The sequence below is a fragment of the Cupressus sempervirens genome, chromosome 5, assembly GCF_028749045.1.
Source record: "Cupressus sempervirens isolate cs-2001-9-10 chromosome 5, ASM2874904v1, whole genome shotgun sequence".
Lineage (NCBI taxonomy): Eukaryota > Viridiplantae > Streptophyta > Pinopsida > Cupressales > Cupressaceae > Cupressus > Cupressus sempervirens.
In genome coordinates, this window is record NC_143122.1 from 838,141,116 (window position 1) to 838,158,012 (window position 16,897).

At 35.9% G+C, this 16,897-nt stretch overlaps 1 protein-coding gene across 4 annotated transcripts in view; it reads right to left on the bottom strand.

Annotated features, from left to right (window-relative positions):
- Nucleotides 1–16,897, bottom strand: part of LOC149558487 (single-stranded DNA-binding protein WHY1, chloroplastic-like) — a 70,866-nt gene that overhangs the window by 12,862 nt on the left and 41,107 nt on the right. For 3 of the 4 annotated variants that reach the window (XM_089832694.1, XM_089832697.1, XM_089832696.1), the window contains 5 exons: nucleotides 6,165–6,271; nucleotides 5,951–6,057; nucleotides 5,553–5,645; nucleotides 5,118–5,212; nucleotides 4,707–4,789 (listed from right to left, as the gene is read on the bottom strand). In XM_089832694.1, the coding sequence (XP_089688820.1) occupies nucleotides 4,707–4,789; nucleotides 5,118–5,212; nucleotides 5,553–5,645; nucleotides 5,951–6,057; nucleotides 6,165–6,271 (485 nt within the window). The remainder of the gene's footprint in view (nucleotides 1–4,706; nucleotides 4,790–5,117; nucleotides 5,213–5,552; nucleotides 5,646–5,950; nucleotides 6,058–6,164; nucleotides 6,272–16,897) is intronic. The other variant, XM_089832695.1, reaches the window with a different exon arrangement.

Consider the following 16,897-nt stretch of genomic DNA (forward strand, 5'->3'; position numbering starts at 1 on the left):
TTGACTTGTCAACTTTGCAATGTAGACACGCAAATTAAATATAAGGCATCGATTGGACTTCGAAGGAAGTCACACCACCTTTGACCGAGTTCTTTCATCATTTCTGAGGATTCATTTGCTTCTCCTGCAGTCGATTCGACTTCTCTGATTTTCATGATGTTCCTGTAATCTACATCTTGGACATGAGCTTTGATCCAAATGTTTTTAGTCGCCATCTATTCTGAATGTAATGTGATCTTCTTTCAGATGTATCATGCCTTCAATGAAATACTTGATCATAGAGTTAGGGTTTCTGAACAACTTTCTTCTCATCTGGGAAATGCATAAACTTACCCTCCCTAACTTAATCACCTAATATGAACAAATGCATTAGATTGCTTTTGAATGCCCACTTAGGTGTACACAAAGGAATAGATGAGAAGAGAAGTCCTTTAAAGGCAATCTAGACAAAGACATCACATCACATTGACTCAATCCTAATCCTAGAAGTTCGAAAAATATAGGGGACTGAAATCATGGCAACAAATATCTCATTAGTTGCATCTTCTCATTGAATTTTGCAAAAAAATGTATTTTTATTATTTTTCTATAGTTTATCCCTAATGGCTTTTAAACTCTTAAGACTTGTTTATCCTTGCAGCCTTGGTGACTAGTAAACTTGTCCATTTTTCAATCTCTAGAGCTCAGAACTAACACCTCACTGCCAAAACCTTGGAGCTAACAAGCAAAAAGAAAAGGCCTCCATTTGCAACGGGACGGTGGTGTGAAAAGGTCACAACACATACCTTAGCAAAATGGATGATTGCAAGTATTGATCAAATTATTGCAAAGACTCCATGGGATTCTCTATGTTGGTATATTTTCAAGATATTGTATTGTTTGACGCTCATGATATGGGAGCGTATCTAGCTTCTATATTGTTTAGCTATATTGGGACCCTTGGACTCTGTGTTAATATCTAGAACGTATCTGGATTACCATCTGACTTGCAAACTAAGATGTCATGGGGAGAAGAGGTCCAGATTGTATTAGAAAACTTGTGTTATCATTCTTGACTTTATCATGAAGCATCAGGATAGATAAACTTTGTTAAGAATTGTTGTAACATGTTTTGAGGAATTAGACCCTCTATTGGACAAAACTTCTAATAGTGAGGGCTATCAATCCTTTATTTGAATAAGTTAATAGCATACTCTCAAAATGAAAAGGTTTCCTCTAATTTTCTTGAGTAAGTCTCGGAGCTTGCTAAGTGTGGGATTGGAGCTTCCAGTAGGTCGGAGCCTGCGAAGTGTGGGAGTTGAAGCTTCAAGTGAGTCATTGCTCATAAACATAGAGGTCGTAGCCTCTAGGATGTAGCCTACGAAACAATTGTAAAAGAACAGTTTATATAAGAAAGCAATTATTAGCCATGGTTTTCTCCTGCATTGGGTTTCCACGTAAATCTTGCGTTATAATGTTTATGTGCATAATTGTTCATTTAAGCATTTGAAGTTAATTGTTTGTATAAAAGTTTAAATTGGAAATTTTGTTATTATATTGATTCACCCCCCCTCCCTCCCCTTCCTAGTATAATCATGTGCTCTTCATTTGGTATCAGAGCCTAGTTCCTTCTATAAAGCCTAACTGCTTGAAGGTAGATCTAAAAGAGCACAATGGGCAAAATCTTTCAGATCCACCCCTTTGATTAGGTTTGATTGACACAAGAGGAAGTATCAATGTGTAACCTAATGCAAAAGGAGTGAATAACTTAAATTTATTTCCCTCTCACCTCCACCTTGAAAGGGTTTTAGCAAGAAGATAGACAATACAATGTTGAGATATAAAGATATGATGAGATGATAGAGTATATTAAAATAGAAAAGATGAAAATGATATACCTAGTGAAATACAAACCTGAAAAACAGGTTGTTCAATGACCTCAGAAAGGGCTGAATCCCGTGTTCTAGGTTGAAAACTGCGAGACAAACAAAACCCAGAAACTGTTCGGCAATCTACGAGGGCCAAACTAGATGACTAAGGGTGACCTAGTCAATCTTTGCAAGAATGAGTGCGACGTTGGTTCTATTTTCACAATTCCAAGGTAAGCCAAAAAGGGTAATTAAATCTGCAACCTGTTCGCCAATCCGAGTGCTAAAACCTACAAAATAAAGGGTTTTTTTGGGGTTGCCTCAGCCAAACCTTGGTTTAAAATTAACCTTGAATTGAAATAAAAATAGAAGGCTAGCAAGTAGTAGCGATAGATCTAACATAAAGCAATGCAAATCTATGATATCCTCTTGAATTTAGAATGCAATCAAGTATGTAGATGCAATAGCCTTGACTCAACCTCAAAAACCCTAGAAAGGAAGTCAAAGTGAAACCATAACCTTCATTAATGAATGTGCTTGAAAACCACCTTATGAATGAATGTAGATCTTGAGAGGATGAATGTAGAAGATACAACAAAGGATCTTAAATATATGAAGGGAGATATTGAATGTTAAAAGTACAATAGAAGATCTAGCATGAACTCCTTCAATAGCTTGAATGCATGAATCCTTGATCTTCAGTGGAGAGATTGCTTGAGAACTTGGATGCTTGCTTGATCTTGTGCATGCCTGATATGAACTTGACGGATGAGAAATCAAGCTAATGGAGGGGTTTATAAAGGGCTCGGAATTAACTATCTCCCACAGGCCAGCTTGTCTAGAAATTAACCACCCAAGATTAACCGGGCCTAGGATCCGAGTAGAGGACCCAAACGAGGGCACAATCAAGGACGCACTGAGTCCTTGGTTGGCCCTTCAAGGAAGAACTGCATCCCTGGTTAGCCAAGGACGCACTACATCCCTAACAACTAGGACCAAGAACCTTTTGGAGGTCCTCAAGGTCTCGGATCCCAGAAATCAAGGACAAAGCTCGAGAAAATACCGTTTTGATGAAGAGAGTAGATTTTGAGTGATTAAATGAAGGGAAGAGAGGACCTAGGTGGATAGATCCAACCTCGAGCTTTACACCATAAAAAAAGGAGCTCTTAAAGAGGATCTATTAGGTTTTACCCCAATTCCACCTAGGAGGAAAGACGGAAAAGGGAAGAAACAAAGAAAGATGCTAATGAATGATGAACTTGCCTTAAATGGGTGCTAAATCATCATTAAATTGAGGCGTTTCAGATTAAAGACAGTTTAGGTGCCAAGCACTTTCTCACTACCCAAGTCCTTATACCCATTTGGAGCCTCTTTATTTTTTCTCACCAGATTTCCTACCCATATAGTTATTGAACAACATTGAAAGCAAACCCATTTGCATAAATACATCTTCTTATGCATTGCTAATGTCTCGAGTTTCATTTTAAAATGCAGCTTCCCAAGGACCCTTTTCTCTTGTGTTTGTAGTGGGCTCTTCACTTTCAAGACTATACAAGAATGGTCATAAGTAACTTCATTCCCTTTGATCCTCTTTTTGCTAAAGGATAATTTTCTCTATGGCTAGCCAATTTATCTGCTTGTTCGTGTTCCATAATATATGCTATCACTTACTCAATGGAATAGGTACATCATTCTTCCCAAGGTGAGCTTTAATGTTGTGTCAAAGTATTCCACACAAATGAACTTTCATCTGATTTGACAAACTTCAATATCTAACATCACACCCATAGCAAATGCAGCTATAACCCCCACCACTCAAAACCAATTGTATCATATCAGCATACTTCTATGGAGAACACGGATTTATTTTTAGGCCCACCTATGGAGCTAGAACTATTGACCGCTGCAATTTCTATGCTGAGAAGTTAAAAACAGAACAAATAAACTGTCAAAAGATAAAATAGATATGAATATATATAAACTTAGCTCTTTCAAACATTTAAACATAGATATGTATTTGTATAAAAATGAAAGAATAAACAAACAAAAAAGATTGCAAAAACGGAGGCAAATACAAAATGGAAAACTTACCTCTTTGCCAAAAGAAATTATGATCTTCTTGGCAGCCAATGACACTTGCAAATACATAGGAATAGTAATGCACCCATTATAAAATAAAAACCTCCAAAAATCAATCTTCAGCTCCCTAATAAGCTTCACCGAGTAAAAGATTTTTGAAATGGTGTTCGATTTTTGCAATAGAAATGAGCTACAATGAATTTGTTTTGGTACTTGAAATATATTTTAGGGTGACCAGGTCAACGTAAAAGTGAGAAAAAATTATTTAAAAAATTAAAAACCATAAGGAACTGATGGATTCACCTTGGGATCAACGGGGTTCCCCTAAATCCTTCCTGAGCTTGCCCATGTTCTTCCCAAATGAACCCTACCCCATTCTTCTACATCCTATCCATATTCATGGGTCAAATGAAACAAATCCTGAATCCAGTTTAAACCACACTCAGATCCAACCAGACTGCAAGTGGATTTGGTATCATAGATAAAAGAAATGAGTTTTCAAAGTGAATATCCAAAAGTGCTCAATTTTTAACTATACGCAGGTTAAATACATTGAATTTTTCATTTTACACTAAAAGGTACATATCACTAGGTATGGGCAGTACCTAACACATGCCAAACTTAATTTGAAACCTGAACAGTGGTAAGACCAATCAAGCATATGAACATCCTTTCAATTAAGAATTAAACCAATGAGTCCATTTTCCTATTTTCCCTCAGTTCAAAACCAAAAGCACATGCTACTTCAGACATTAGAGTTGAAAATTTTAAAAAACTTACTTAATCTAAAAAAATATCCTGGAGCTTCTGAGGCATTTGGAAATGGAGTCAGCTGCAGGACTTTGTGTATTTTACCTGAACCACTGTGAAATACAAATACTGATGACAATTATGACATTGGAGATGAGCAATCATGGTTATATGAGAATTCAACTAGATTAATCTATTGATGTGAAACTGCTATCCAATATGACAAACTAATGAGTTAAAGGAAGCAAATTAAGAGAGAACGATTTGGAAGCCGGTAATTATTTCTCTTATAGCAGTTCAACTGGTATAGAATCTTTCAATTCCAAATGTCAAGACAGATATGATTAATATTTATTTCTGCAGAAAGAGATCATGTGTAATAGAATCTTTTGAATCCAAACGTCAAGACATAGTCCACAGATCTTATTGGAATTCCTTTACCTTTTACCCTTCAAAGGGTCATGAAAAAATTCGCATGACTCGTTTAGAGTCAAACTTATTAAGCATCCAAGCTCAGTCACTGATAAAGCAAATATCTGCAAGATGGCATGATCATATGTGCAAAGATTGCCTTACGTCAATAACTAAAGAAAAAGTCTTTACCCTGTACCAGTAAATGTTTCAAGAGTAGCTTGCAACAGATAACAATAAAATTGGGACCAACCACAAAAATACTAAATCAGAGGGTCCAAGCATTCTTTAACTCTAACAAAAAAATTCTAAAACCAATTAAATTAGCTATAGGTATAGATAATAACAAAGGACAAGTATTTTGCTCCAGAATATACAACTGAAGGGAAGAAGTGAGAAAAATTAGGGTACTCTAAATAAGAATAGAAAAATTAATCAGACTATAAAAAGCATATGGAACCGTACCTGCTTATTCTTCCAATCATATTTTCGTTCTCCAACAGAATGAGCAAATTGAAGAAGAATAGTGCCTGCTCTTGAGATTTTAATAGCCCCAGGCTTTAAAGTGCATCAATAACAAACACAACGAACAATTCTATCAATTAAGAATATTTGTTCTCCACAATCCATAATAATTATTTATATTGTTTCTCATTTAGATTGTGTCTGATTGTGCTGTGTATTGTTCTGATATGGATCACAGAGTGCGAACGAAAACATTGATTCAAAAATCAGACACAATCCAAACCAGAAGCATTGTAAATAACTCTATCAAGTGTAAATAAAAAAATTTAAAGCAAGATGATAGCTGTTGTAAATATTAAATTATAAAAACATGCTGAAATCTGTATGAAACAACCCACATATCCTTCTGTATTCAATGGGCAGAATTCTGGTGCTATTGGCTTCAAACAAAGTGCACCTTTGCCCTTGTAAAATATGTGATCAGCAAAAATCCGGCTAGGTTGTCCTGATAAATGAGATAAAAAAATTTAATTCACAATCATCAACATCTAGACCATGTCATAAAATTTAAAGATAAGATAGAACTAATAATGCTAAAGAAAGAGCAACTGCCTGGAAACGGGAGAAGCTGGCCATTGGAGATGCTTGGAACTGTTGAAATACCACGTGGTTTTGAGAAACTAGCTTTAACCAACATTGGCATGTTGACCAACAAACTGCTGAAAACATAATCGAAAACATGAAAACATAAGAGGATGATTGAATGTGTGTAAGAACAGAATAAATTGTCACAAATATCTATAGCACACGGAATCTCTTAATTATGTAATCTGGACAATGGTCACCTGACAAAGGATACTCCAGAACTGCAAGTTTTATCTTATAAATGATACCAGTTACTTGAGCGGCTTGTAATGCATATACTTTTATACAGCACAATGCTCATCTGTAACCATTTTTTCTTCCATTCTAAAAAATTAATAAATGAACAGCTTGCAATCTGTAGATGCTGGTTTACTAGGATATTATTTCATTCCCCTGTACTGCAAAGCAATTTTAGTACAAGCATTTCAAAGCTCCAATCAGATCAAAGTTCATTTGCAGTGTCAATTAAACATATGATATTTTCACAGGTGAACATAATAGTAAATGTCCTGATACAACAGTTTATTGCTCCAATGTTTAAATATTCTTCCAAAAACCTCTTCAAGAAATTATAGGATCAACATATGACATTTTCTGTTGCATCCCTTCCTTGTGAGCCTTTAAACACTGTAATACCTATTTCATGTTAAGTGAGAAATTAGACTGTTATGGGATTTATCAATTTATTTAAACTTAAAATATAAATATGATGATTTAATATTTGTATGTACAATATTGGGAAAGAAGTACAACAGATCTCATTACTGATCATGTTTAGAATGGATCATTCAATCCTATGCATTTATCTTTACTTTTCATATTAAGATTGGATTGTTTGATCCTAGGCATTCATATCTGCTGTATAGGTAAAAAAAAAACAATCAAATGACTGCATTTAGTTTTACTGTTTATGTAAGGAAAGAACTCTTTGATTATTTGTTTAATATAACAGAGATGGAATCCTTTGAACATATGCTATCATATTTCTCTGTCTGTGATAGACCATTCAATTATAAGCAAAATAAGGGTTTATAATTCCATCAAGTCAAACCAATACTCTTCATGGTTGTTGCATGATATTCCTTTTGCGCACAAAAGAGAGAGAATTTGGAAATCGGGTCTGCCATGTGATGCATCTCCAAATTCTATTATCTGCTATTTGACTGAATTGAATAAGCAAATCTATCTTCCTGCCTTAAGCAATAGGAGAATCTATGTTAGAGGGACAGCAAACTACCAACTGATTACTTGTCCACTTGAATCATTAAAACAAAATTGGTCAACCCTATGGGTGAAATAATGTGTATTGGCCAAGATTTTAAGAAAACATGATCTCATATGAACAATGATGCCATAAGGATGTGGATATCTGATTAAAGGGTCTTTATAACTCTCACATAGTCTAATTGTCACATTGACTACACAGGGCTTTCTGCTTGTACTTTAAAGCCTTGGCCAAGGTGTTACTATACTATGGGTAGTAATTGTTAGTCACTAGAACCAGTAGGTCAATGTCTAGCTAGAAAGGTCACCCCAAGAGGTGGAGATGTTTATAGCTTGGCTGGCTGCAACAGTTGTGGCTTCTACAGCGAGTCTCAGATGGCAAGAAAACTGAAGCCGTGTTCACATGCCTTTGGGGAAGGTCAGGCAACTTCCATGTGGAAGTGGTGCGATTGACGATCAGGTCACGATTGTAATATCAAAGACTGAGTGGCAAAAGACCCTGATGATACTCTTTTGCCCCATGGAGGTCAGAAGCTAAAAGAAGCTCAGCAAAGATGGAACCAACAAGTTCAGGTTTCATTAATTACTCCTTGGTAGTCAATTCTATTGTCACATTACATAGTAATGTAGCATTAATTTCTCTCATATGACAGTTAATGTTGCATTTCTTACTCACCTCCTTACTTTGTTTAAGTGATAGAATAAATTTGCTGAAATCAGATTCATCTGAAAATTAGTTGGTAATTTATTTTTAGTGAGTTAATGGAATTTCTTATTCGTGTTCATTTGAAGTGGAAAGCAGTTACTTCAGTTATGTTGTTACTGCATATATCCTTTCCTCGCTACAGAAATTTTTATTTTCCCAATTATTTAGGATAGTATAGTTGGTATGTTACATTTTCAAGTACTTTAGACTTAGAGTCTCAGATTTTGTCTGTATTGTCCCCATTTCAGTAATGTTTATTTGTGAACAATTAGCCCAGTTTTTTAGTACTTAGAAGGCTGCTGGTGTGCTCAGAAATCTCCAAAGTTCTTGAACAATATAAGTTCAATTCTGTAGGGTTTTCAACATAAATGAGCTTAATTGGTGATGTGGATCTCGTACCAAGCCTTCAATATCATTTGATATGACCAGAATCACATAATCATATCATTTAAGAACTTTCTGCAACTTGGGTTATATTGAGTCACTAATTAATTACTCACTTAAGTTGTCTAATGTTGGACATTTCAATAAGGGATAAGAGAATTTTAGCTAAATAGATTTGCAAGGCATTTATGGGGGATCCATAAATCAATCAACTTAGGTATTGTGCAATGATATATTGACTTGGTTATACTTATTCAGAGTGCAATCTTTGATAAAACTAGTACATCTTGACAGAATTCTGTTATTTTACAGAACATCTCAAGAAAGGGAGGTTATGATTGGTATCAAAGCTTTGTTCCTGCCAGCCTGCAGAGCAAAAGATAGTTTATGCAATTATGTGATATCCCCTTCCTAATTTTCCCTAGAATCACAATTGCAACAAATTAGCGTAAGGGTTACTGTTGACACAAAAGTGTGCACCCATGCTTGAGGTATGACACTCAAGCAACCTTGTGTAACATTGAAACAACCTCCAAGAGTGGGACTTGTGCCTTGAAACTGAATCTCCAAATAAGGCCACTTTCCTTACTATCAGGGTGCACCTAACTACAACTTTGAAAATAAAGGGAGGAATCCATAAAATTGAAAATACTGATAGGGAAAGGGGGATGGTGCACCAGATTGAAATACAGTTGCTCTCTCTACCTAGGACTGCACTATGCATTAATAAAACCCTCATTACATACATAACTCTCAACTCTATTTTATTTCCTAAAGACTTATATGCAGATCAGAACTAATGAGATGCTTCAAGGAAGATGAATTCACTTATATAGCATTCATAAGCAATAGATTGCAACATACAAACTTAAGAAAATAAGAAAGAAACATTTACTATAAGGCAAATAATATGCAGAAGATACTAAAATGGTGAGAAGAGGTAAAAAAACTGAGAATTCTATTACTGCAAGGCATAAGGAAATTACAATGGCGAAGCATAATGCTACTGCAATGAACCAGAGAAGAACCTAGCAAATATGTACAAAACTATCTTTTAAAGAGATCAGACATAACTCACATTACAATAGTTGAGTTCAACTCCAGCCACACTGGAGTTTTGATTACAGAATGCAAGTCAATAAAATATCAAATAAAATCTAATTGTGTATACATCTGATCATGAAGTGACAGCAAACAACCAGAAATGAAGGTACTCTACAAAAGGAAGAGACAGCCCAAGTAGAATAAATCAGAATGAATCTGATTTCTATGCATATCTGATCCATGAAATGATAGGAAATGGACCAATAAATGCCCCTGCAATCAAGAAAATCATGCCATACCCTCTGCAAGTGGCAACATAGGAAGAAAAAGTGTTTGTGTCACGTGTAGAACCCAATAAATGCAGCGCAGCAATAAATATTCTGCTCTCAAATCATGTGCAATCACCAGTAATAATTAACATGGGCACGAAAACACAATATTTTTGGCTTGCACATGTTCACATCCAAAAATTTCTTCCCTCAGATTTAGTTGCAAACATGCGATAAAATCTGAGCCATCGATCTCAAAAAAGATGACCAGCACTTCAAACCTTTGAAAGTGACTAGGACCCACTTTGGTGAAAACACACAATTTTTCCGTCAAGAGCATATGTCGAAGAAGGAATAAAATATTACTCGATAGGAGTTATCGAGTAACATTCTTCGTCGATATGGGCCAAAAATCTTCCTTGGATAAGCCATTTTATCCAATGACGAAAACAAACAATGTTTTCAACCGCCTAAGAAGAAAACAGAGCACACTTCATGTGTCGACAACAAACAAAGCTTAGCCCATGAAAGGTCTCTCTAAATGATTAGTTGTAATGGGCTAAAGGGTGACAAAAAAATGTCAACAGCTACATCTTACTATGTAGATATCTTTAAATATTGTGATCCTGGATGTAAATACTACATTCATAACATTCACAACATACAAAAATATATTTTGATGATTTATTCAATTATTAGAATTAGATTATATTATCATCACAACATTATGTAAGCATATTAAAGATTGGAGGTAGAAACATGATAGGTATACCCAAAGCCATTTATGTTGTCAGGAAACTTGAGTAGTTAGGTAGTTGGCATATTGAGGGAGTTACATGGGTGCGATAGTTTGCCTCGCACCCCCTTGGACACTATATGTATGAACCTTCTTCATTAGCAAAGGCATGTTGCATATTGCAAATATAACCTTGTGTTCGGTGATTAATGAATATATGAATTACTTTTGAGTTCTATATCTTTCATGTATTGAATACCTTTCTTCTATATCTATCCATTAAGTTCTTATTACTCCACGAGGGTAAACATTTGGCGTCGTTGCCGAATTGAATTTGGGAAGCACGGTAATGGAATAGATGGGACTAACTATGAACGACAACAGGGCAACTAATGAAGAAGAAATCAGAGAACTTTTTGATGGGGAGCACGCTTTGACAACTTCCATATTTTCGTACGGGCTGCCATTGAGACATTCATGCAATGGGAAGCCGAGCAAGAGGAAGTTACGGAGGACTCTGTGTGGGATGCACTAAATGTCAATCCGATGACGGATAGGCTTTTGCACTAACTGCCTCGTCTATTGGCACAAGTATTCCTCGCATAGTGAAATCGAAGTAAAATAGTCAAGAACAAACAACAATGACAATAGATCCTGATGGAGACCAAAATTCTAGTCTCCATTTTTGATCTTGAAGAATGAGAAAATATGAATCCAAAGAAAGAAGGATTTTAAATATGAAGGTGTTGGTTACAATAACCAGAAAATCTTTCAATGTAGCTTTAAATTTATTTGAGACTAACAATAGAAAGGTTCTACAATAATCATTGTACTACATGGGCAAGGAACGATTCTATGGCATATTTTAAAAACAATACATGAAATAATTGTATACAAGATATGCACAGCAATCACTTCTACTTTTATATCCAGCAACGATCAAGAGATTCTACGGTAAGGAAATCATGATCAGCATTCATAGAAACGGCTAACAAAAAATGATTATCTAAGATAGATGTGGATTCCCTACAGACACCATACTCGTGGTGCAATATAATCTTCTTCCAGATAGAACAATTTCCCACATTCTCCATCTCCAGAATTGCATGCGTATGAGCATCTACACAACCAGTATTAAAATATTGTATAAAGAATCTATGGCACATAAGTAGATTATTTTTTTACAATAGGACTGTAGATGTTGGCTGGAGTCCCAGGTCAGTTTTGACACACAAAGTTACCATGACTCTCTAAAGACATGGATCCATTTCAAACCACCAAGCCCAATACAAGAATAGATGTCGTGTATAAAGAGTTCGATGGCAATAAGTTCCAAACATGCATACAAAGAATTAAAGAAGATACACGGAAAAGGACAAAGAAGATTTCTGACATCCAGTAAAAATCATCTAATTTAAATCTTATACGGCTAAATAATACCTAATTGCATTCTATGTTTGCTGCAGGTGTGTGAGATGAATGCGGGAGAAAGATTTTGCCTAAAAGGCCTGATATCTGTTACAGATTCATGAAGTTTTAAGCGTTCAAGTCAGAGCATGAAGGAAATGAATGCACGCAAGAAACAGAATGTTGGAATTCCTATTGTGTGAACCAGATATGCTCGATATGGATGTTATGGGGGAGTTCTTTATATATTAAAAAATGATTCGCCACATCCATCCTATGGCTCAGTTGAGAAATTTAAAGAGAGGAAGAATCTGCCGATCCAAAGCACAGGGAGTCTAATCCAAGTTCAAGACTATAAATCATAAAAAATTTAAAGCCACTTAGTCATAAGTTATATTTAGAATTTGATTGTTTATTAGTTATGAAAGGAGGTGATGCCTGGAAAGGAAACGGATACCTCTCCATCTATTATAAATTCAAGATGTAATATCAAACGATACAATTCATATTCATATTTAAAATTTTACATATCCTATGCACAATTTGATATATTATATTTTTTCATTGGTAAAAGAATGAGTAATTGAACAAAGCTCATGGATTTGAATTATAGGGTGAATTATATGTGGTCTCGATAAATTCGCAGTAGAGAGATCATCTATAAGGAGTGTCTTTATTGCGATTTTATTTTCGGCATAATTATTTATTTTGAATTTTTGAATTGATATATTATTAAGTTGTCCTTTATAATTATTTTTTAAATTCTATAAATGTTTTAATGTTCGGACAAGTGGACTGGGTCATTATTGCATTTTAAACTTGATAAACATAAATATTGTGAAATATTTAATTGTTTTCGTATTTGTCTAGTTTATCTCCATATCGCAGGAGTTAAAGTGCATCTTAGACTAGTTTAAGATTGCGTTCATATAATTGATCCCTCGTGTCTAAATTGTTAAAATTGTTTATAGTTCAAGTACATTGAACTTTATAAATTTGTACATTTCAACTCATAATATTGACTCTGTTTGCCCATTTAATTAAGCACTAGTCTTTATTTTACCCTTGATTCATAATCCATATGCTAACAATTATTTCATATCTTTCCCTTTGAAGAACTAATATATTCATTTGTTGCATTAATCTGTATGTATTTAAAAACATTCATGTTTTCATTTATTATTATTAATTCAAAAATTGCAAGTTTGACATTTTCTATAATTCTTGCCATTTGGAAAACTTTCATTGTATTCATGTTCCAAACAATCTACTTTAAGCATCTTGGATTTAAGGTTGTTGTCAAGGATCAAGTACACCCTAGACTAGTTTAAGATTGTGTTTATATAATTGATCCGTCGCGTCTAAATTGTTAAAATTGTCTATAGTTTAAGTACATTGAACTTTATAAAGTTGTACATTTCAATTTATAATATTTAACTCTGTTTGCCCATTTAATTAAGAACTGGTCTTTATTTTACTCTTGATTCATAATCCATATGCTGGCAATTATTTCATATCTTTCCCTCTAAAGAATTAATATATTCATTTGTTGCATTAATCTATACTTATTTAAAAACATTCATATTTTCATTTTTTATTATTAATTCATAAATTGCAAGTTTATGGTTTTCTATAATTCTTGCCATTTGGAAAACTTTCATTGTATTTGTGTTCTAACCAATCTGCTTTAAGCATCTTGGATTTAAGGTTGTTGTCCAGAATCAAGTACACCCGCCTTGGTTTTGCAAAGTCAGAAGCACAGGGGATTTAGATCGCATTGATCAATCCTGTCAAGTTGGCCATAACCGGTTGGATATCCTAGCATCGAGTTGGCAAGACTCATAGGATTCCAATCTACGATTTTGAGAACCAACAGATCCTTTGGAACTTTGTTGAAAGCAATCATCAAGAGGGAAAGGACTGCGATGCATCCCAACGAAGGACCAACCCATGAGCTTTAAGCCTGATGGGTGTCAAAGAACACTTCTAAATTTATAATGACAAGGTCGCACAGTCGACACACTTGTCTTGTACGGAGATATAAATAAATAAAAAGTGTTTTGTTTGTTTTTTATTCCGTGTAGATAAGACCAATTTGATAACATGGGCGAAATTGAAAAAAGAATTTCGGGAGTTCAAATTACTACAAGACGCCAATGCCATACAAGCCAAAATCTATGGTACCAAACAAGGGAAGAGTGAGTCTGTTAGAGCTTACAAGCAACGGCTAAAGGAATTACTTGGTAAGATGAAGTGTGCACTAGCGAACGAACTCAAGAAGCAATGGTTCATCAAGGGACACACAACATCCCTCCAGAAGAAGATGAAAATAGTACCTCCTACTTTGTACAAGAATGCATACAACTGTACCATGGGGGAAAGTGAGTACAAGACCTCCAAGAAAGCCAGCAAGTCATCATCAAATGATGAGTCCTCCGAAGGTAGCAATTATGGGGACTCAAGTGAAAAAGTACATGCTTTGCAGAACGACCTTCAGCAAATGATCAAATAACTGAAGGCAACGAAAGGAGGCTCGAGTAAAAACAAGGAGGGTGACGTATGGTGTACTAACTACAAAGAAGCCAAACACACAAAGGGTTCTTGTCTTAAGAAGTCTTTTTGTGACATCTACCAAATTATGGGACATTCCACTAAAAATATCCCTACAATATCAGGGTCAAAAACCAACAAGTATTGTTCACACAAGAGCAACCCTCCATGTCTGGGATAGGTGCCCAACAAAATAACAATAATGTGACTTCTGGCGTCTACAAAAATAATCGGCACGGAGGCCCAACAAAATAACAATGATGCAACTTCTAGCATCTACAAAAATAATCAGCACGGAGGTCAAGGCAACAACAACAATAATAGTACTCACATCTAGGATGATGCAAAAGGAAGACTGATGATACAATGCGGAAACTGCAATCAATGGGAACACTTTGCCCCAGATTGCTGCAAGGAAGAGATGCCATAGAAGTTGTGTAAATGGTGACCACAAGGACACCAACTACTCGAAGCCTAGCGTCAACCTCCTTGACGTCAAAGGGAGAAGCAAGGAGGGAGGAGTTCTAGCAATCACAACTGTACAAGCAAAGAAGGCCGTATATCCTAACCCTCATACAAAAAAACAAAGGGCATTAAAGGCAAAGGTTGAAATTTAGAAAGAATTGCATGCCCATAAAGAGTCAAGGGATTCAACAAGTACCTCTGCTTGGGCGACGACAGAAAAAAAAAATTCAAGGTAGGTGATGCAACTAGATTTTCCAGTAAAGGTCAAGGACCTACTTGAGAGAATGCTTCACCTCCATACAGACCTCCTAAACACCCCCAACAACCACAACAAGTAGCCCAAAACAAATCGAGGCTCCTGGTAGTTCGGTAGCAGACTCGATGATACTAACGATGAACAATGGACGACACCCTGTAGTGGTGGAGATGGGTATTATAGGCACCATTCTCATTGATATAATTGTCGATAGTGGGTCTATAGTGAATGTTCTGTCAAAGGAGACATGGAAGAGCCTTGGGAAGCCGACATTGCAGCTACCAACCTTCAACCTCTTGGGGGCCAACCAACATTGTATCAATCCCCTCGAGACCTTGATGGCATAGAAAGTCATGATTAGCACACAACCATTTACCCTAGACTTAGTAGTAATCCCTCTCCAACGAAAGGGATATGATGTCATCTTAGAGAGAGGATGATTGGTGATAGCCAAAGTGAACCAGAACTAGAACACTCTCATTCGAGAAGGGCATGAGAAAATTCGTGATTGTCTTGATAACGCAAATAGCCGAAGAGATGGGATCATCCTTAGACTCTGAACCTGACGATGGAGTGGACAAAGGAAAAAGCGGAGTGGAACTCAAGGACGAAGGGGCATTCCAACTGAGGGAGTACTGAAACGATGCAAACTCAATGGACAACCTATTTCATTGGCAGATGGGTGACTATGAACTATTCATGCCATATTGCAATGTGCTGAAATCAAGGAGCAATATGAATTCCCTCTAGAATACATAGAATACAAGAGGACGCAAAAAGCTAAAGACAGCCTTGCTCACCACTTCCCTAAGGATGAGCCTATCAAATACCAAAAAGCCAAATTACAAGAAATAAATTTGGGAGATTAGCAAAACCCAAAAACCATCTTGATAGGGGATGACTAGGTTCTCGTACTAAAGACTATCGCATTAAAAATATTTATGGAGTACAAGGATGTGTTCACATCAACGTACAAAGATTTAAAGGGTGTACCTTCAAAGCTATGCGTACACTTAATTCCCCTAATTCTTTGAGCCCAACCTATGCACAAGACACCATACATAATGAATAGGAATTATGTTGCAAGTGTAAACACGGAGATTGAACGGATGTTGGAGGCAGGCATCATTTTTCGAGTTGAAACAAGCGACTAGGTCTCTCTCATCATCATGTCCTTGAAGAAGGAAGCAAAAAAGATCTGCATTTGTGTGGATTTTCAATGCCTCAACGCAGTCACCATCGAAGACTCATTCCCTATTCTGTTCACTAACAACATTTTAAAATAAGTAGCAGGCCATGAAATTTATTCATTTATGGATGGGTTTTTTGGGTATAACCAGATATCCATTCTAGAGGAAGAAAAATTTTAAACAACCTTTGTAGTAGAGGATGATGTATACGCATACAATCGTATGTCTTTCAGCCTCTGCAATGTGCCAACTAAATTTCAGTGGATCATCTTGCACATCTTTGACAAGATGTCAATAGGGAACTTTACCGCATTCCTGGACAATTGGTCAATATTCAATGGGCACAACAAGCACATTGCAGCTTTGGGGGAGTGCATGGAGTGGTGTTGGTGAGCTCGTCTTGCCCTCAACTCCAAGAAGTGTCACTTTATGGTGCTACAAGGAAAGTGGCTTGGGCACAGTCTATAAA